The 21950-nt window shown below is 39.8% G+C and overlaps 1 protein-coding gene across 2 annotated transcripts; it reads left to right on the plus strand.

The window, feature by feature from the left end:
- The first annotated feature begins 732 nt into the window (after positions 1 to 732).
- On the plus strand, positions 733 to 6656 carry panx3 (pannexin 3). Of its 2 annotated transcripts, XM_040012444.1 has the most exons (6): positions 733 to 854; positions 1098 to 1290; positions 3810 to 3952; positions 4256 to 4470; positions 4903 to 5654; positions 6098 to 6227. In XM_040012444.1, exons 2-6 carry the CDS (start codon positions 1107 to 1109, stop codon positions 6154 to 6156), a joined length of 1353 nt encoding a protein of 450 aa, XP_039868378.1. In that variant the 5' UTR covers positions 733 to 854; positions 1098 to 1106; the 3' UTR covers positions 6157 to 6227. The 2 variants fall into 2 exon arrangements, with proteins under 2 accessions (XP_039868378.1, XP_039868371.1); XM_040012437.1 differs by having other exon boundaries at positions 4903 to 6656.
- Positions 6657 to 21950: the final 15294 nt, after the last annotated feature.

Consider the following 21950-nt stretch of genomic DNA (forward strand, 5'->3'; position numbering starts at 1 on the left):
AGTATGAAATAATAAAAAAAGATTTTCAGTTATAATAGAGTTTTAACCCATACCAACCTTCATTGCTGAATTCTAGCAGTGGGCTTGCATGAAAGAACAAACATTTAAATCTTAGCACATGCTTAAGGAATTCAAACATGTGACCAAAGCTGCTTTGTGTGTGGTTGTGGGAATTTTGTGTCAGAATTGAGAACCACTTGAGCAAATCATCTATAGTAAAATAAAAGCAAAAGCAAAAATAAAGTAAAATAAAAGCTTTCTTACATTTAGAGTACAAAACCCTGTCACAGTGTTCTTGTCACTTCCATGGAGTCAAATAGAAGTTTTGCACAATGTACAGCATGTACAGCCTGCCAGGGACAGAAACAAGCCATCTGGTGTGTTATTTGCAACAGTATCTTAGCAGTAGCTCTTGGGCTGAAGTGCAGTAAAAAATAGAATCTGAATGATAGAGGCTGAAAAAGCCACTGGTGATGGTTCACTTGTTTGAAGTGGTCTACAGCCAGTGTAGAAATACACACACACACACACACACACACACACACACACACACACACACACACACACACACACACACACACACACACACACACACACCGGCTGTAAGACCTGCTGTTGAGAACTGGAGGTCTGCTTTAGTCAGTGCCATTTGGGAGAATACATGCTTCCAGATGTCCTCTCTGTAATTACAGTTAGACTCAGTAAATGAGAGGTTGGATCTTGGGCTGGTCCAGGCTGAGACCCTCCCTGACTATTTAAGCTGCTTTCCAGCACTGTGCAGATTTTTATGGAAATTCTAGTCTCTGCAACCACATTTTCAAATAACATCAGCAGAGAAAGCAGAAAGACTTGAGGTAAGGTGGTAACAGCTTTCATCAGATGTCTTTGGATAATATACTTTGTTTAATGTTAATTCCATTTCTGATTTGTTACTCTAGAGGATTTCTTTTATTACTAAAGATTTATCAAAATTATTGCTGTATTTTGTCACATGTAGTGAAGAACAGCAGTGAACATAAGATTAAGGAAAGCAGTCATATATGAGGTAAAGAACAAACATCCAAACAAAAAAAAAGTCCTCTTTTTTTCTTGCTTAGGTGTTCAAAATGTCAATCGCCCAGGCAGCGGCCAAGGCCATGCTATCTGATGCCCTGCTGCGGGATGACTCTGGGATACACCGTATCAGCCACCTGGAACTGGAGCTTCCTCTTGACAAGGTCATCAAGTTTGTGTCTGTGGGCCTTCCGCTGATGCTGGTGTGCATGGCATTTGCCCGTGAAATCTCCCTGGGTGAGCAACTGTTTTTTTTAATACTATGTCAGGACATTTGTTTTGTATTCCATTTGCTTTTGCCCTTAATTATACCCTCATGAATATTATAGGTCTTTTTTTCTCCATGCTCTTATTGGATTTTGTGGTCCTTGTTTTAGCAATGTTAATAGTCTTCCTTGTACACTAATCTTGTACTTTTTGTTCCTAAATGTCTTTTTAATCATTTGCATTTAGCTGAATTCATGATAAGGATGAGTCTCATACTTAGCGAAATAGACCTAATATTTCTAATATTACTAATATTTCTGCTGCTCTTCAAACTACCCCCCCCCCCCCCTTAATACGGTTCTTAACTTTTTTAATCTCTACAGATTTGCAGGTTTGATAAAACACAGTTTTATCCCACATTCCCTCTTACAATAAATATACAAGGAAATTTAATATAAAGAACTGTAAAACAAAGATATTAATTACTCAGTCATGGAAGAGGAAAGATTTAAACATCTGTCATAAAAGGAGGATTGTAACGGCTGACTCCATTAAGACCCCCTCAAAGCCTCAACAGTACATGTTATGCAACATTGACAAGACATCATGAAATTACTGAAAACAAGAAATAACAAAGGGTTTAAAACTCCATTCAGCACTTTATTGTTTTTGCTGCCATTTCTTCTGCTGTCAAAGGGGAAAATAAAAAAGATATATAATTTAAGTGGAACAAGCACACAGATACTATATCCCCGGCCATTCATAACAAAAAGAGCACAGCTGACAATCATAACTATACTTGGCAGGTTCACAAGTGTATTGCTGCAGAGACTGACTGCCTTGACCTTGAACTAAACGTCTTCTCTACAGAGCCGGTGTGCAATCAGCCTGATGTGCCTGATACTAATTGAAACAGGGGATGATTGAGAGGAGTGTTCACTAACGGTGGCAAGCTGTAATTACCAGCCAAAGTTTTTCTCTAGCAGCTCCCCTCTATTTAAGTCAAATGAGAGGATGTGTTGATTAACCAGAGGAGGGGATGGGGAGTGTGTGTGTAGGACATGACATGGTCCTGAGATTCACAGCTCATCTGCTGCATCTTGGCTGCTTATCTGCTGGCTTGTCAGTTTCACAACAGTGCCTGAGTGTACTGTTGTCTGGAGCCTGGTTTACTTGCACCTGTGCTCTTAGCCAAGAAGCCTTGTTTAAAGCACAAATGTGGAGGCGATCTCCCAATATTAAGTGAGGATTGAAAGGAGGTGATAGAAGCAGGGACAGAACTTTTTTCAACTCCCTCACTTTGTCAAATGGCTTGCACAGGTAGGGAACTGAAGGGGAAAATATTGTTACAAGACTTCATGAGAAGGCATGCTCTGTTGTTTTTGTTTATATATTTTTTATTTAGGAATTATTTAGCAATATGTAACAAGCTGCATGAAACCATAATTGGCATGGTTAGTACATAATAATAATAATTATAATAATGCTTTCACAGCATGTCTTTTATCCAGTCTTCCTTCTCTCTCCCCAACCGGTCGTGGCAGATGGCTGCTTCACCCTGAGCTTGGTTCTGCCGGAGGTTTATTCCTGTTAAAAGGGAGTTTGTCTTTCCCACTGTCGCCAAAGTGCTTGCTCATACCTGGTTGAATGATTGTTGGGTTTTTCTCTGTATGCATTATTGTAGGGTCTGCCTTACAATATAAAGTATCTTGAGGTGACTGCTGTTGTGATTTGGCGCTGTATAAATAACACTGTATTGAACTGAATTGAAAAACTCCTGGGTTCTAATCCACCATGTGGCTGTGTGGAGCATGTTCTCCCCATGTCTGCTTGGGTTCTTAATTTTAGCACTTAACTAGGACTGAATAATTACAAAAATATGCACACCCATGAGATAAGTGGGCCATGCACTATATCGTGAGGTGGAGTGGTGAGAGAAATTATATCCTGGCAGTAGAGTAGTGGCAGCATATTTGTACTTATATTGAGCTGGCCAAATGTGGAGGGTGCAAGGATAAAACAGACTGTTTCTCTTGCAAAGCTGCAAGTAGGTGGGGCACACTTTGATGTCTTCTAACTCTAGCTCTCTGTTTAAGGGTGGAGCACCCTTGAGAAATGACAGATGGGTGTGGGTGGACAATATGTGGTAATATAAAGGTGAACTAAATATAAGGTGGGTGAGAATAAATTTGGAACACAGTCACCCAGAGTTTTTCTTTTTCTTTTAAATGCCATGTTGCCACTTGGAAACATATGATTTCTACAGAGATCTATTCCAGTGAAAGGGAAAGGGCATGCAGCACCTCAGATGTACAGCATGTGTCTAGCATTGGACTTTTAGGATGGAAAACTCTGTGTGTGTGTGTGTGTGTGTGTGTGTGTGTGTGTGTGTGTGTGTGTGTGTGTGTGTGTGTGTGTGTGTGAGACAGAGATTGCTACTGTGCAGTGGCTTACAGGCATATTGACAAAACAGAATCAACTGATGTTGCATGAAGTAATTTTCCACATTTTCACATCAGGTTATTGATCAATATTTGTATATTCTGCAGGGCCTCAGATCAGCTGTTTTCCTCCCAGTAACTTCACTGTGAAGCAGGCCAGCTATATAGACACATACTGCTGGGACTCTCTCATGCATCATGAGTTTGACAGTGATGGGAACTTCGAGGAGCGCTCCCTCTGGGTACACAAAGTGAGTTCAAAGATTCTGATCAAGCACTCTTGAATGTTATTCCTGCCTAGAGTGGATGATAAACTGCTGAAACCCCTGCAAAATTTCAGTCAAAAATGTCAGTGTACCACATTTCTGAGTTAAGGATTGATTTAGTTTAGTTTTTTCTAAAAACCCTTTACAAATCATTCATGCTTCTTCATTTGTAATACTGACTTATTAATAAAAGATCAGTAGTGAGACTGGCTGTTTTTTTGTTTCATCTATACGATTGGGTGTTTCTTCTCCATTTATTCCTAATTTCTGTTGTCATTGTCTGTCCAGATGTTCCCTTACTCTCTTCTGGCCATGGCCGTGCTGATGTACCTCCCAGCTCTACTCTGGCGCCAGCTTGTCATGCCCACACTGGGATCAGACCTGCTATTCATAATTGATGAACTAGACAAGTCCTACAACCGCTCAGTCCGAATGGCCCAAAACATTCTGGATATGCGCCAGAACACTAAGAACCCGCTGACGTTTCAGGCTGAGTTGCAGCGGTAAGGGACTTATGATTGTTAGTTTGTAAACACAAGTGTTCATACGCTTTGAGTAGCTTCAGCGTATGAATATTGATTCACTCACATGTCTAGTTGTATAAATCTCCAAGGACTCATGTGATAAAACTAGGTCATTGCAGCAGCAGTAAAAAGTATCTATCATTCAGAGGATACAAAAGTGATGCTATTCTGTCTCTTGATAAACTAGGAAAGCTAAGAGCAATCGCTTCCTCTCCCACAGCAACTACCCTTGTTATACCCTTAAGCAAAGCGCTTAGCTACCAACAGTCTCAGTACTGTTGGTATTGTGGTCAGGAACTCTTAGGAGCCAAAAGTAGAACATTGTGGTTGTGTTGGGTGGCTCCCAGCTGTGTGTATTTGTAGCAGTACGACTATGGTTATAATGCTGAGTTTGTTCTTGTGTCATTGCAGGGCCAAAAAGAAGCGGTACTTTGAGTACCCCCTTCTGGAGAGACACATGCAGTGCAAACAAAACTCGTACTTTCTTGTTAGCATGCTTTTCTTGCGGGGCTTCCTCCTCCTGATCTTCATGACTGCTGCCTGCCTGTACCTGGCCTACTTCCATCTGTCTGCCTTCCTGCAGGATGAGTTTAGCTGCTTTGTACGCACAGGGATGCTGCGAGATCAGAACTGGATCCCTGAATTGGTTCAGTGTAAAATGATTGGCCAGTTAGTCTTTCAGGTGATAAGTGTTGCTAATGGTGCCATCTATATCCTATTGGCACCTATCGTCCTCTTCAGCCTCCTTCGACTCTTTGTTTGGGATACCACCTTCATTTCTATCTATGAGGTACTCCCAGCGCTGGACCTCATCAACAGACGACGGCTAGGTTGCCCACTGAACGACCTCAATGTCCTCTTGCTCTTCTTACGTGCCAATATAGCTCACTTGAAGTCCTATGGGCAGGTGAGGGCTTTGTGTTCTCTGGCACCCCCACAGGTGGGAAACACCACAGGACAACAAGGTTTACATGCAATGCTGACCCAAGAGGAAATAGAGGAGCGTGAAGAGGCAGCAAAGGAGCTTGCTGAGGAAGTTGGGGAGGCCAGGGAGGAAGGGAAACTCAACTTAGTGGACATCATGACTATTCTGGGAGCAGCACAGGGAAGAGTGGTGAACTGCAATGAGAAGAGGCCTCTGGTGGAGGAGAACATGAGTCTCGGTACCGTAACACTTATCTACACACTCAAACGCCTTCTGCTAGTGGCTATTTTTGTCTACGTCATTTGGGATGTACAGAAAATCATTAAGTGACCTACAGACACAGGTTCTAAAAAGGGAATAACAAATGTTTTACATATATAGTAGGGTGGCTTTCACAGTGCTCATTGCATAGAAATGAAGGTCATGTTCAACAGGACTTTAAGGAAGCAGTTTGATAAGCAGTGGCAACTAAAGAATCCAAGTCACAATATTTTTTCTGTGTGGTTTTAAACTGCACTGGTTTTTGTCTTCCTGTATGTAACCACAGCAGAGCACCTACGTTTCTAAAAGAGTCTTTTCAAAACACTGGCTTATGCTTACATCAATAGATACGTTGATAGATAGGTAGTTATAGAGTTGTGGTACTTCCTAGTCCTAACTGCCCTCTCCGTCTCTTTACAGAGCCAAACCACCAGGGGTACCATGAGTTGAAGGAGACTGCACCATTTAGTCATTACTAGGCCTCCTATGGACTTAATCAATATGATAACATGGGGGAATAAGAAAGGGAAGGGGTGGGCTGAAAACAAAACAAAACAAAAACATTTTTTGAGTTATAATGAAAAAGGTTCTGGCTGTAAATGTCAATGGAGCAGGATTTGTCAGTTTTCTACAATATCTGCCACTGAATTTCTTTGTGTCTCTCAGTATAGGCGACTAAATTACTAAAGGACAGTGTGCAAGAGAACACTCTTTGACAACATGACATTTGTCAGAAATCAGAATTCCATAAATATACAGTCCATACTGTACACTCCTGATTTCCATCAAGACACAAAAGAACATATTCAGTGGCAGCTATGGGTGCTATTCATTTTCCGCAACTTCCATTGCATAATTTTATACAAGGTGAGGGCATTGAATATTTTATTTGTTGTATTCCTGTCTTTTATCCTTTGTTTTCTGTGAATTACAGACACTTGTATTCTATATATTTCCAAATAAATAAATACTGTTTTTATTTAGTTGTGTGTTTTTTTAATCAGAATGAAACCACACGAAGTCGCAGTTTTGTATTTTACATTTATCGAAGAGCTTCTACTCTACTACATCAAAGTCATACTGAGCTCTTTATTAAAGGCTGACTGAGAGCCACTCATTTTAAAAGTGATTTTATTTGTATATCACACAATTCTGTTCTTTCTTAATGCACAAATAACAGAGATTTGTAAGTAACAGTAAACACACACAAATTAATTACATTGAGGTCAAAGCCAATTCATATGAAATGGAAATCGTAACGTATAAAATTACCAAAATGTAATTAGATTCTAGACTTTACATTATTTATTATTGCACCAGTTCTTACAGGCATCACACAATACTCGTATACTTGTGTTATGTTCTTAGGTAAATTGAACATTCCAAGAAACGTGGCCCCCCTCTCCAACACCACCCAAGAAAGAGCCAAAACTGTAGCAATCTCTCTCTTTTGAAATGCTATTTAGTCAATTATTTATCTCTAAAGGTCCCTAAGCTTCCCTATCAAACAAAAGTCAACCAAAAAACAATTTGCTTTTCTAATGTTTTTCTACTTTGAAAAACAGGAGAAAAGTGAGTTCAACAGAAAAAGCTTCTCACTCCTACAAGACTGCTGCAGTAGACAATAAATATATACATTGAAAGGGTTACAAATGACCTATTTCACAAAGCTATTTACAGTTATTTACAATGGAATACTCATATTTTGTATTTTAAATACGCTGGTACATGTATTCCTTTACTCCCCAACACTGATCAAGACACACCCATGTCCCACCTGAGATAGAGGAGAGAGAGGAATCACACACACATATATGACCCAGATGTTCCTGGGTCATAACAACTTCTTTAGAATGAGATGGTGGAGTAATTGTACAAAACAACTTTCAGTGTTTCAACAAAGCAAGTAGTTTACCCAGAGTTGTCTTTGAGTATCATTATCTGTGTGCTTCTGAGCAACCAAAAGACCCACAAGAAGAGTTGTGTCACCTTGACCAACTGTTCTATAAGACAAACCCAGAATTGCTGCTGAGGTGAATTTTCCACAGATTAAAGAATGCAATTATTTTGATATAGTCAAAGACAAAAGCAGGGAGGTTGTTGGGCGGATAATGGAGACCATGGGTTCAAAGGAATGCAATGCAGATCTGAGACTTATAATGAACAAGCTCCCACTTTGGAAGTCCAATTATAAACAGTGTGTTTCAGGATTTGGGACGACTGCAGAATGTAATGTTTTTCTTTCTGTTCTTTGAAGCAGAAAGTCATGGACCACAGAGCACTTTCAGTCAAGACACTTTTCAGCTTTCATATATTCTGGCTGGATAGGCTTTCTGACTTTAAATAAAATATTCCACTTGTACTGGATACCAGGTTTCTGTATGCTAATTCCACAGGTCTCGTTTAACCATTGCACTTCATAGCACTTATCTTCCTCTAAGAGATCTAGAAACGCTTATTCATGCCTTCATCACCTCTAGACTGGACTACGGCAATTCTCTCTATTTGGGCCTCCAACACTCATCTCTCCATCGCTTGCAGTTAGTCCAAAATGCTGCTGCACGTCTTTTAACAGGTGTTAGAATGTATGAACACATCACTCCAGTTTTAGCAAATTTACACTGGCTCCCTGTAAAATATCGTATTGATTTTAAGATTCTTTTACTTACTTTTAAAGTTTTAAATAATATGGCGCCTGTTATTTAAACGAACTCCTCAACATGTATGACCCCAAAAGAGCACAGAGATCTTCTAGCCAGATGCTCTTAGCACAACTAAGGTCTCGATTGAAGCATAGGGGAGATCAGGCCTTCGCAGTAGCAGCACCCAGACTCTGGAATAATCTGCCAGAGGAGATTCGTACTTCAGAGTCTATTCAGTCTTTTAAATCGCGTGTTAAAACTCACTTTTTTACTTTGGCTTTTAATTCGAGTTCAGTATGAGTACTATCAGGCCTGTTTTATGTTTTTATTGTTAATTCACTGTCTTCTTATTTATCTCTATTAGTTTCTAATTTATCTATATTTCCATTGTTTTCTCTTGTTTTTAACCAATTGTGAAGTACTTTGGTCAACTCTGTTGTTTTTAAATGTGTTATACAAATAAATTTTGAATTGAATAGCATTTTTGCTGCTATAGATTTCTGTATGTTTTATTATGCTTAAAACAGTTATTAATATTTTCATCCTGTGTTGAGCAAACTGCAATGAAATTTCATTTACTAAATGACAGTAAAAGTAATTTAGTATATTTCTGTCTGTGTAGAAAAGCAGCTCTCTGATTCAGGCCACTCGAGGGCACCATTGAGTCATACTGAAATGATGCTGAAATAATGCTGCTAAAATATTATATATATATATTACAATTAAAATCTGAATCTAGAATGAAACCTGATAATATAGAATGAATGAACTTCATGTTTGGGGGTTAGGTTTTTCTGAATTCTCTGCCTCTACAAAATGGCATCAGCTGAACTATTTCAGTACTTTGTAGAGTTTGACAACTGTTCAAACTGCATATGGTACAAATAATTTGGAGTCTTTACCTTGAACATCATATTTTTATTTAGCAACATTTCTAATGCTAATGAATAATGTTCAACAAAATGTTTCTGGGAGAAGATTATGCACAATTCTTGAGGGAATTTATCAATCACTGATGGAGATGTCAACTGAGGTAACACTTCAAGCAGAAGCTGAAGCACATGATATGGGGTCATTACACCATTTTACATCTCAAAGAGGAAGGCCAAGGAAGGAAGGAAGGAGGCCAGGGATTGGTCAGTACCACGGTCCAGGATTACACAACAGAGATCCATGACCAGGGCTGGACTGGGACAAAAAATCGTCCCGGGCATTTTGACTAGAGACCAGCCCATCAGGTATTATAGGAAAAGCCATAATGCCTTTGAATGAAAACAAACGCTGTTGTGACAGTGACGTTCACTGTCTTGTTGGGATATATGTATGATTTCTATACATTTTACACCAGATGACCACTTTGGTTGTAAGATTCGGATAATTATTTGATTTGATTTGATTTGATATACCTTTATTAGTCCCACACGGGGAAATTTCATAAGGCTGCCGACCTATTGCACGCAATGGCGGCGCCATCTTACCCTCCGACCATACATACAAGACACAAAACATCACATGGGGAAGACAGGTCAGAGAGGTATAACAATAGAAAATGCACCACATGAGGAAAGATAAGGAGAAAAAAATAACTCCCCTCAGACTGAGCTCCAACAGGGAGATCAGTTTGAGAACAGAAAAAAAAAGCTTTATTAAAAGCTAGACATTTTAAACGAGAATAAGAAGGAAAAGCATTTCTTTGTGCTCCCTTTCCCTGGAAATGCCCTACCTGCACCCCTGGGATAATTTTGGTAGACCCGCCCCTGCACAGTTACCAGCTGTCAGTTATGTAGAAAAGAATCCTGTCTCTCAGAAACAGTTCATAACTTGCCTTTGGCCAATCCACCACCTTTCATTGTTTTTACTGTTACAAAAAAACCCCCAAAAAACCCATCAGCCCATAAAAACAAAAAATCACCATCGGTCCACCGGGCAAAAGTCCAGCTGTGTCCATGAATACATCAGGAAGATGGCCCAACCGACTGCGTGCTCATTGAATACCTCAGACAGTAGAAACCCAAAAAAGAGGAGGAAGACGAGGAATCATCATGGAAGGATCGGCCCCTGCAACCGGTAACCTAACCTGTAATATTTCAAACTGTTACTGTTTGATTACTTACTACTATACTGTACCCTCAATTTTACAATAAATTAGTACACACCACAGCCAATTAGAAGAAGTCTTCCAAACAGGAAAGGAGCCAAATAGTCAGTAGTTCTCATTGAACCCTCTCAGATTGAAGAGCCATTCATGTTCAGAAGGCGGTGTAAATCTTCATTTTGCATTTAACTCAGGTTTCCTTTCAAACCTGCTTCCCTTCTTCCAAGAGACTAATCTGTGTCTTTTTTTCTTCATTGAGTTAGTCAAGTGTCATTTAATTTCTTTGTATAGCTGCTAACATACAGTCCTTCTTCCCCACAAAAAGAACAGTTGCTGCTGCACTGCTTTTAATACAATGTGACAGCACAATGTGCTAAATTAGATTTTATGAACTGATTATACATTGAACTATGTAGTGTTGACTGAGCTATTAGAGATTCATTTCTCAAAATCTTTAACGGTTTGGTGACATAGCCACAATTTCTACATTTTATTCTACTGAAGGTCTTTAAGACTGCAATAATATGTAATGTAATAAGCTATGCAATGATCTAAAACAGCAATAGGCTGAATAAACTTGATAAGCTATATCCAGAACAAGATGAATAATGTTATTGTTTACTTGGCTCATAATATATATTCTGCAGTTTTTATTATTTCTTCTTACCAGTCTATGCCAACAAAGAGTAACTTTGAAGCCAAGTACAGCTGTCAGCAGGAGATTTAAAAAAATAATGTCTATGAAACTGGAACTTTTCAACAACTTAATTGCCCAGAGGTATACACTTTCTGTCTAAACGTACACGGTTATTGGATGGTGAATCACAAGCAGAAGACTGATCTGAAGCAGGTTTCTCACAAATGATCATTACCTTTGGTCAACCCTGAAGGCTGTTAATATCTTTTCTGCCCATGTGAAGGACACTTTGGTTCTCAAAAACAATTTACTTTTCATTGAAAAAGATGCAGTGACAAGATCAAGGACATAATTAATGCAAGGTTAAAAGTGGCATGCTGAATCTTCAATCCTTTTCACTTTTATTGTTCCATTGGATTAAAAAAAAGCTATTCTACTATGAACCAGAGAGAGTACTACTCGAAGCACAATGTGGTTTTTTTTCTGTCCTTGGTTTGTCCTCGCAGGATATATTGCAGAACTGGGCTGTCAGTATGACAAAATAGCTGTATGACATGCCAATATCTACTAATTTCTGCATGTTCACAGGAATGTACAGCATTTACATTACTACAGATACTGTGGCAATCCGTCTGTCAGTCTCCAACTTTCTTTTTATTCGGCAAGTAAAAAAACTACCATATTCATGAAAGACACACTACAGGACTATATTACCAGCCTTAAAATACAAAATAAAAATTAAATAAAATACAGCAACAGAAATACTTTTTGTTTTCTAAAAAAAAGTTAAAATTCCATATTTATCAATTCATTTGCTGATATAAAGCCACATGTCTCAATAACAGCATTTCATGTTTTCTCCTTTTAAAAATACAACAGTTTAGTTGTTTGTAAATTCCTTACAAACCACAAACCTCTAAGCAGGCTACTATTGAATAAATTTATATTAACATACATGATTTTATGTATAAATGAGATGTCATTTACAGAACACCAAGCCTCCCTAACTCGAGCCATTTCTTTACTCCAGACTCTTGACACTGACAAGCTGCTTATCTCAAGTGTCAAAGTCAAGTACAGCTGTCAGCAGGTAAGGATGTAGGATGACACAAAAATGGGGTGTGGGGGAGGGCTTACATTGTATTTCAGTCACTACTGTCAGCCCCTGACACTGATAGTATCCTGAAAAATGGAGATATATGTCTTCTCTACTCCAGTGTTCAGAAGCAGAGCACAACATACTGCATCTTTTTGGCAGATATAGTCAGTCATTTACATATTTTAAAATAATAAGCAGCTTGCTTGAAAAAAATAATAAACTTCAATCTTTTAACTGCAAGTGTCATAACAAGACGCTGTCAGTGTATACATGTTGCAGACTACAAAGACAAATTTAATGAAAGACAAACCTTTGTTCAAGACAAAGGAGTACAGCAGAAAACAAAGTGCGTGAGAATATATACAGAAACACCATAAACACAGGGAAGCACAACAAGGAACACAAACTGATCAAGGGGTTAAATAGATACAAGAGGCAATCAAGGGATGGGAACCACCAAGGTCAGAGACACAACTTAAATAAATCTATGATAACGAGAATAAATATTCAACAACAGAACCTGAAAATCCAAACTCAAAATGCAGGGTTGAAAACCATCTGCATATTGCTACCGGTAATGCTCTGGGGATTTCTTTTCTATGTTTAGTTTTATGGTTTAATGAATACTTTATCTTGTTCATTGTGTTTATTTTTAAGTCTTAAGTGAGACATGCAGATAAAGAACTGAAGGACTCAACAGCTTTTGGACTCTGATAACATATTCTTTGGCTTGGAAATCAACTCTACTCCTTTATTTGCATAACTGGAGTTATGGATGTCTCTAAATGGCAGTACTTACACCCAGATCACTACCAAAATCTAGTAATCAGTCCCATCTGTCCAGCAGATTTCATTGGATGTCTGTTCTTATGCTGTTGATATTTCCTGCCAAAAGACAGACCAGTTATATATAACTTATGCAATAGCAGTGCAGCTTATATGATTCCATCCCTTACACAAACAATATTGATTCTAATTATGTAACCATACACTTAAATCCTTACTGCTTTAACTTTAACTGCCAGTATGTCTAAATGTAATATAAAAAGTCTGGTGATGTGATCAAAATAGATGATAAAATGAATTTGAGAAGTGGCTGTTGAAAATAAATTTTTCTAGTGCATGCATAAGTGCCAAATTTCACAGAATCAGTATAGATTAATATTGGCAATTAATAATGTAAACACTCCATGCACACAAAATAAAATGTTCCTAAGCCTCAAAAACATCCAGTAGAATAAACCACAGCAGTACTCAGATGACACCTGTTCAGCCTTCATGTGCCTATGATGTAGATGCTCACGCTGAGTGTGGTACTTTTTTACCCAGCCCTTGACAAATCACAGAATATGTTTGATGTGCTCTGTTTGAAGACAAATGATTTTCAAAGGTCTAAACTCATTTGCATGAATAGAGCACTTAGAAACAGTTTGACCTCTGAATTGTAGCTGCAAATTCAATTAGCTGTGGTGTCCAGTGGTATCAGTAGACAAGCGCAAAACCAAATTAATCAAGGAGCACAGAGAGCACAGTGGAGTTGCTGAAAGCGCAGGTTTCTGTGATTGCCCAATTATGTAAAACTAGTCAAGCAAAGTTTAATCTGTTAGTGTATTTCAATAATACAAGCTTGAGTCCTCTACTAGAGGCCTGGGATCTTGAGGGCCCTGTGCAGTGTCATTTTTGTTCCTAGGACTGCATTCCTCTGGACAAAGATGTCATTCCAGGAATCTGCTGGAGCTGCTTGGCCAATTTGGGCGTCAGTGTCCTGAGTGCTTCGATTACCACAGGGACCACTGTTGCCTTCAGCCTCTACATCTTCTATAGCTCCCCTCTCAGCCGTTGGTATTTCTCAAGCTGCTTGTGTTCCTTCTTCCTGATGTTGCTGTCACTTTGTATAGCTACATCTATCACTATGTCCTTACTTCTCTGGTTTATTCACCATTACTATGGCTGGCTATTTTAGCCATCACCAATTTGTCTCTGTGTATCTCAAAGTCTCACATGATCTTAGCTTGGTTATTCTCAACAACCCTAGGGGGTGTATTGCATTTTGACCTTGAGACTTCCAGGCATATTTGGAAAAGATGTTCCTGATACTATGCCAGCCACTTGGTTATGGCATCATGTGTATGGCATACACATGATGCCATGTCCTGGTTACTAGAATATTTCAGCCTGTTAATATCAGCTTTTTCTCATTGTTGCCTGAATCTTGCCCAGTGTGGCACACCCCAGCCACTACTGATTCTCTGCTTAGAGCTTGTTCCTGTGCTGCCATTATTAGTGCCTTTGTGCTGTCTTTCAGTCCAGTTTTGTCTAGCCACTGGAAGAATTACTTAATATCAGTCACGTCCTCTATCTCCTGGTGGTACAGGCCCATACTTGGCCGGTACAGGCAAATCGTTCAATACTCGAGAATCACTTTACTGACTCGTGAATCATGATTTACAGGCCCAACTGACTCACTGACTCATCCCTGTTGCTATTAGCAAACTAATTTCATTAGTAGAAACATATCTAGCTTATAATTAAAAATGTGTGAAAAAAAAAGCTCACATCAAGACAATAGCTTCTCAGTTCACAGTAGCGTCGCTCTGCTAACATGCTACCAGCACATTTGAGTTACTCACCCCCATCCTTCCTGTGCTGAATCGTAGCATGAACAAATCACGCAGGACTCACTCACACTTGAGTGAAGTTGTCCCCCCCACCTTCTTCAAATCCAACAAAAGTGGTATCAAATGTTTGTGCTACGTTTGTGCTAGTTTGTGCTGCAAAATTATTTGTTTGTGCTACTATCATTTTAAAGATATTAATAAAAAATTCTAGAGGTCATCAGCGATCAACCAGCCCCCCCACATTAATGGAATCAAACAAAACTGGTATCATTCAACTGTCCTATGTATGTGCTGGTTTGTGCTGCTAAAATTGTCGTTTGTGCTGCTATCATTTCAAAAATATTAATAAAATAATGTCTTGATGCGTGCTCAATCACCCAGGTAAGTAAATTCCAAAAGGTTGATTCTGTTCATCTGGACATTTTCAGTGGGAGAGTCACTCATCCATGTGACTTCTTCAGTCGCAGCTGACTGCGGGTTTCTCCAACCTTATAAACAGTACATTTGCATAGTGAAGGAAACTAGCACCACTGAATGAACAATGGGTTGGGGGGTTAGTTCCATGATTGTTAGTATGCAAATTCTTATGACCATTGATCAACGACTACTAATCAAAGACAAAGATTCTTGAATGGCCATGAGTACCATTCACAGAGAGTTGGGGAATGGTTGCAATCACAGCATTGTAAGATGGCGAAAGATGTACCCTTGGGCCCCCCTTCTCGATTCAGAGATGGTCAGCATCCTGACAGCCTGATGGACGAAGCTGTCTCTCAGTCTGCGGGTTCTGTTCTGGAGGCTCTTCAGTATCCTTCCTGATGGCAGCAAACTGAAGAAGCCGTTGAAGGGATGAGTGGAGTCACCTGTAATGGAGAGGACCTTCTGGATGAGGCAGGCGCAGTAGATCTCCTGGGGAGGGAGGCAAGAGAGGTCCCCAAAATCCTCTCCGCTGCTCTCACTACCCGTTGTCATTTTTTTCCTGCAGGACGCAGGAGTCATACCACACAGTGATGCAGTTGGTGAGGATACTCTCAATGGTGCCTCTGTAGAAGGTGCTCATAATGGGGGTTGAATCTCTTGCACTTCTCAGTTTGCAGAGGAAGTAGAGTCGCTGTTGGTCTTCTCCACATTCAGGGACAGGTTGTTGTAGCTGCACCAGTCTGCGTAGCACAAATGTTTGATACCACTTTTGTTGGATTTGAAGAAGGTGGGGGGCCAACTTCACTCACATCTCACTCACCCCCTCCCTTCCTGTGCTGAATCGTAGTGTAAGCGAATCACTCACTCACTCACCCCCTCCCTCCTGGCTCACAGCTGCTTCTTCTTCTTCTTGGTTGGCAACCAATGTTAAGGAGCATTACCGCCCCCTGGCAAACAGGTCAGTGGACATTTAGATGAGAAAATGTATATTTGACACATTTGAGGAAAATGCTAATAAAATAAAATAAAAATAAAATAAATGTTCCCTTTAGAAATCTTTTTTTTTTTGTTCTTTTTTGCTCTATAAAAATAGTTGTTTTTCTTTTTCAATCACTCATCTTAGCAGTAGGATTTACATGAAAAGAGAAACAAATTAAGTTTGAGTGAAAATGTAAATTTTTTTGCACTCTCTGGTCAACTGACTCAGTGACTCAAAAAACCCGATTCACTTTGATGAGTAACTCATTCAAACTCGATTCAGTAAAAAGAATCAAATTTACCATCACTAGTAGCCATCTTCCTGATGTACTCATGGAACTTGGTTGCTTCATCCTGGTAGTGGTTCTGACACTCACTAGTCCTTGGCCTCCCTCCTTTTGCTTAGTGTACAGTCATAGGGAGCTTTCTTGAGGTTTCTACATCCTTCTTTGGCCAGCTTATTATGCCAGGGCTTAGGTGTTAATTGCCTGGATCTTGTTCTTCCCATTCAGCTGACTCCTCTGGACTTGCCTCAATCTCTCCAGGTGTTTGTTTGTTGTGGCTTTCCTAGGGCCCTCTTGTGGTTCCCATTTGCTTGTAGGAGTCCAAGGTACTATGCTCAGTGTCTGCAGTGTTACCTTCTGGTAGTGCAATCCCCTCAGTTCTGACTACATTTCCTCTCCTAGATACCACTGAGCTACAATTAACAGTCCAAATGACACTCTGATGTTGTTGCTATAGATCCTTGTAATAGTTCATGTTTGGTAGAAATAATCCTTCTGACCTCCAAATATTTAATTATCATTTGAAATTACAGAGAGCTTGTTTTTGTGCTGAAGGTGAATAGTCATATGAAGTGATTTTTATTTTGTATATTTTTAGCTTTGTTGCGCCCCTAGTTTAGGCGTGTAGGGACACACACAAGGTTGGAGGAGAGAGAAGCAAGTACCCGCCCTGGTTCCCAAACCAAACAGCCGAAAACCAGTTATGAGTAAAAAGGTGATTTTATTTAATGTCAGGAAGCATAGCTCCAGGGTGAACCCAGGCCAAAATAATAAACAAAACCAACTAAGTCCCGCCAGAGAAAACTAACTAAACCCTAAGATAAAAAACAAAACAAAGAAATGACAATATTATCCCTCGCTTCCTAGCCCAGAAACAGGAGAAAAAAGTTCAAAAGAAAAGGCCGCTCACCCCTTCAGCTTCAGCCTATGTATGCATAAGCACTGAGTTTGTACACCAGTGGCGGCTCTCACAGAGCATGCTTACACAGATACAAAGTAACCCAAAAAGTTAGAAACCAGGGCCAGGTTCGCGTCTGCTGTCAAAACTGCTCGCTCGCTTCTCTCTCTCTCTCTCCCGGCAGCTGCCAGAGCAGCTTTTTGAACGCAGTCATGTGCTCCATGGTCCAATCAGCAGCCCACTACTCTTCATTAGGGGAAGGACCTGCAGAGAATCTTAAGACACAGTAAAGAGACAGAAACACAGCAGCTCCCACAGACTTCTTATAGCCACAGGCCATAACAGCTTATAGACTGAATGACAACCTAATGTTTTGATGAAAAATGACCTAATGAAAAACTTAATGAAAAATTATATAAATGAAACTTGTATGTTTTGGATACTTACTAAAACAATATATGAAAGTGGCCACTTTCATGAGTAAATCACATAAGTCTTATATGATTCAGTATATGAAGTAGGCCATATCTGATCTATTTCTTTTCCATATGGGACATGAAAACACACAGACAAAACATACATGACACAGAAGACCAGGACAGATTTACACCAGGGGACATGAAGAGACTCATAACTACGGAGACATGAAAGGACCTAAACTATACTGCAACTCAAGGGAATTAATACCAAAACTTAACATCATCTCATAAATAATACAAAAATACAAAAAAACCTCATTTACCCTTAACTTAAAATCACACATGAATAGAGCAAAATGTAAACATAAGAAAAATCATCAGACTGCCCACAATATTTGACTGCTAAGTTATTCATTTAAAGTATAAATAAAACAAAACTTGAAAGGCAAATCCATGGCTGGCAAGTCGATTTGGATGTTAGTTGCTTGGATGCAACATAAAGTACGACCACATGGTTCTTGCAATCTGCTAGTTATTGTTTTGCACTGTTGGCAGAACTTGTTTTTCTCTACTTCTCAGTCTACTTTGTCCTTTACGTCAGTCTCAGCTGTCTTTGTGCTTTGCAAGGACATTAACAGAGACCTCGTCACCTCTTCCCTCTCACTAAATATGATGGAAACAGAGCTCACTTGCTATCAAGGCCTTAAATATCTTATTAAAGGCAGTGTCTATCACCTCTTTAAAGCATGTAATGTGCTTTCAGATTTCATGTTCAATGTTATATAACATCACTCACTGGGTCATCAGCATGTTTATCTGCAACCCTGTTGCATGCGATCGCTGCCCTTAAAATGCAAAACATTTAGGCAAGCTAAACTTTCCTGAAAATGTAAGACACCCATGATGACATGTCTCAAACTTGATCATTGGCACCATTTTGCATTTCTTCTATGCCAAATGGATTGACAGTGTGTGTGTCCTATCATCAGCACATTAGCCCTTCAGCCTTTACAATGAATTTTGAACAGAACATGAAAAATAAAACGAATGCATGTTATCAATAAAATCATATTAATCCCCTAGTGTGAAACCAAAAACAATAACTCATAATTATGTTTCTACCCATTCAGTAATTCCTCAAACTTTAACATCATATTTTGTTATATGACCCCAGAGAAGCTGAGAATTCTGGGTGGCAATATGAAGTGCCCCCCCCCCCCCAAAAAAAAAAAGTCAAAGAAAAAGCTGCTAATCTTGTTGCCAATATCCTTAGCTTGGAGAAAAGTCAGTTCCATCACTTAGCCAGTTGTCAGATATTTTAAAATTCATCCAAGTTGACGGCCCACTTAAACGTTCAGCAGACAAAGAGATTGTCCACATTCCTCTCATTTGAAATTGTGGTCCATTTAAACTCAGTGTGGGGCCGTAGAATCATTTTTTACTTGTAAATATTGTGCTAAGTGGTATGACATGGTAGTTAAACACAATGGAAGCCAAGATGATTGCAGGCTAGAAATCTAACTGACTGTGTTTGCCTTTGTGTGCTCTTTGTAAATCCACAAAAGGCTGAACAGGGAAATGACAGAGGCTTTTATGAATCTGATGCACTGATTGTGGGGCTCGTGCATATAAATGTTCTGAACCGAAAGGCTTAGACCATCTCATAAATGAGAATGATGTAATTACATTTTTTTCCAGCCGTATAAAGACTGAAATCACTTTTGTTGTCAAGAAGCGCTGTGTGGCAGGCAGGAGTTGGACTCAAAATGCAGGCACTCTGACTCGAGGGATGGACTTAAAAGCTTTATTTGCTGGTCACAGGAAAACAAGCATACAAAGTAAACTAAACTTGGGAATAACAAACTAAACACACAGGGAGATCCACACAGCATGAGGGACGACGCGACACAGACTCAGAGAAACACAGGGGGTGTGTCCCAATTCAGGGTCTGCACGCGTGAAGTACGCGCACTACGCACAGTGCGTACTATAAGTACGAGAAGTGCGGAAGTGTGAGGCTTGTGAAATTGGACGGTCTAGCCTTCGTTGCGCTGTTCAGGTTGCCTAGCAACCATGATACTAACCGCGAGAAACGTTTCATACTGTCATGAGTCGCTGTGTGGCAGGCAGGAGTTGGACCCAAAATGCAGGCACTCAGGCATGAGGTTTAAACACAAAAACTCAGCTTTATTTGCTGGCAGGGGAAAGTCATAAAAAAAAAGAAACTAAACTAAACTGGAAACTCATAAACAAAACTCACAGTGAGCCACAGGGAGATCCACACAGCATGAGGGACAACACGACACGGACACAGAGAAACACAAGGCTTAAATACACAGAGGGAGCAATCAGGGAATGAGTAACAGGAGGGAAACACAGCTGGGGCAAATCAGGCCTAACGAGACAAAGGAAGCACAACCAGACGCATTTACATGAGACACGGACTTTCAAAGTAAAACAGGAAACATAACACAGACTGAACTTAGACACACAGACAGGCACTACAGAGGGAACAGAGACGTGGGACCAGGGCAGACACAGACACTGACAGGACACGGGGATATAGCCGACAGGGGAGACAGCAACTAAGGATAACACAGAGACATAAACCAAAAGACAGAACTCTAACAAAGAAACCAAAGACTAGAAATTATAAATAATATAATAAACTCAAAAACCCTGGGTCAACGACCCAGGCATCCTAACACATACAGCTTTGTGTGACAGAAATGAAGAAAAATGTTTTGTTGGTCATTCATTTTTGTCATTACATCACTTTGATTAGTTGAGTATCTGAGGCTGAGACCACAGGACTGTAAGACATGATTGTTGGGCTTCATTTCTGTACTGAACAGTCATTTCAAGATTAGTTAGTAAATAACAATTAGCTAATGTTGTTCATGAGACTGAAATCATCTCACTGTGGTAATGTAAATATAATATGGCCAATATTATATGTATTGTCAGATTATTATGATATATATATATATATATATATTAGGGGTGCAACGATATTCGTATCGATATTGAACCGTTCGATACAGTGCTTTCGGTTCGGTACGCATATGTATCGAACAATACAACATTTGTAATTTATTTTATCAATTTTCCTTCTGACGATGCTGTCTGTGTTGAGCGCTCAGTGAATCTGTGTTCGACTACTCCGCCTAGGCTGCACTGTCGAGCGCAGATCCACTGAGCGCTCAACACAGACAGCATAGTCAGAAGGAAGAGCGCAGGGCAAGCTAGCGAGACAGAAGTTAAGCTCTACTTGCAACATTCAGATCTGGCGTTTGGAATTATTTTGGTTTTCATGTGACGTATGACCCTGAAGGTAAGCGAGTCATGGACTAAAGTAAAACAGTATGTTGGATGTGCCATGCAATGCTCAATTACATTGGTGTGAACTAGTGTGTTAGCGCAGTTAGCTCGTTAACGTGTTTGCCGTCTAGCCCCATGCACGGAGCGATCGGCGGTAGCTCGTTAACGGAGATTTGCCGTGTTGTGGCGTTAAGGTCATTTCAACGAGATTAACCTGAAAGCACTAGTGGGAACACAACGAATATGACTGCACATTTACGCCGACATCATCCTAGTGCAAAGACAAGTGGAAGCAGACAAAAAAAAGCAAGCATGCTACTAACTTTAGCCGAGTCATTTAGACAGCTGTTAGCACATGATTCTCCTTATGCTGCTGAGAATATAGCCCAGAAGAAGCGGATAGTATAGCTTTTATTTTGGAAAGAGCCATTTCTCTGTAATAAACTCTCTTTTCCAAAGATGAGTGATTCCTCAATCAGATACAGGGCTTGCAATATCGCTAGCCCGACGTCCCGGAGCTAGCGATTTTTTCAGTCGGGCTACCAAAATCTATCTCTTCCCTGCCCGTCGGGCTATTGTAGGAAAAATATATGTCAATGCTTTTGCATTCTTTCAGAAATGTAGCTGGGTAATTATGTCATTGGCATCGGTGAGCCACTGTCAATATGTGACATATTGAAATCGCGTTTGAATTTGCGCTTGTTTTTTTGCTTTCACTTTGCAATCGTGCGAACTGTGTATAGAGAGCGACAGCACTGATCTGTGAGTGATGATAATTTGTGCACCAATTCCTCTGACATAGTCTTATCAATCGTTAGCTTACTATGCAAACATGACAAGTGAAATCTCCCGCAGCAAGCTT

Source organism: Simochromis diagramma, unplaced genomic scaffold, assembly GCF_900408965.1.
Source record: "Simochromis diagramma unplaced genomic scaffold, fSimDia1.1 OVJJ01000123.1, whole genome shotgun sequence".
Taxonomy (NCBI): Eukaryota; Metazoa; Chordata; class Actinopteri; order Cichliformes; family Cichlidae; genus Simochromis; species Simochromis diagramma.

What these genes read in the sequence shown, in the direction of transcription:
- panx3 (XM_040012437.1), top strand. Translation starts at nt 1,107, where the DNA reads ATGTCAATCGCCCAGGCAGCGGCCAAGGCCATGCTATCTGATGCCCTG. An exon ending in TGCCCGTGAAATCTCCCTGG is followed by an intron (nt 1,291 to 3,809) that starts GTGAGCAACTGT and finishes TATATTCTGCAG; the next exon opens with GGCCTCAGATCAGCTGTTTT. An exon ending in GCTCCCTCTGGGTACACAAA is followed by an intron (nt 3,953 to 4,255) that starts GTGAGTTCAAAG and finishes TTGTCTGTCCAG; the next exon opens with ATGTTCCCTTACTCTCTTCT.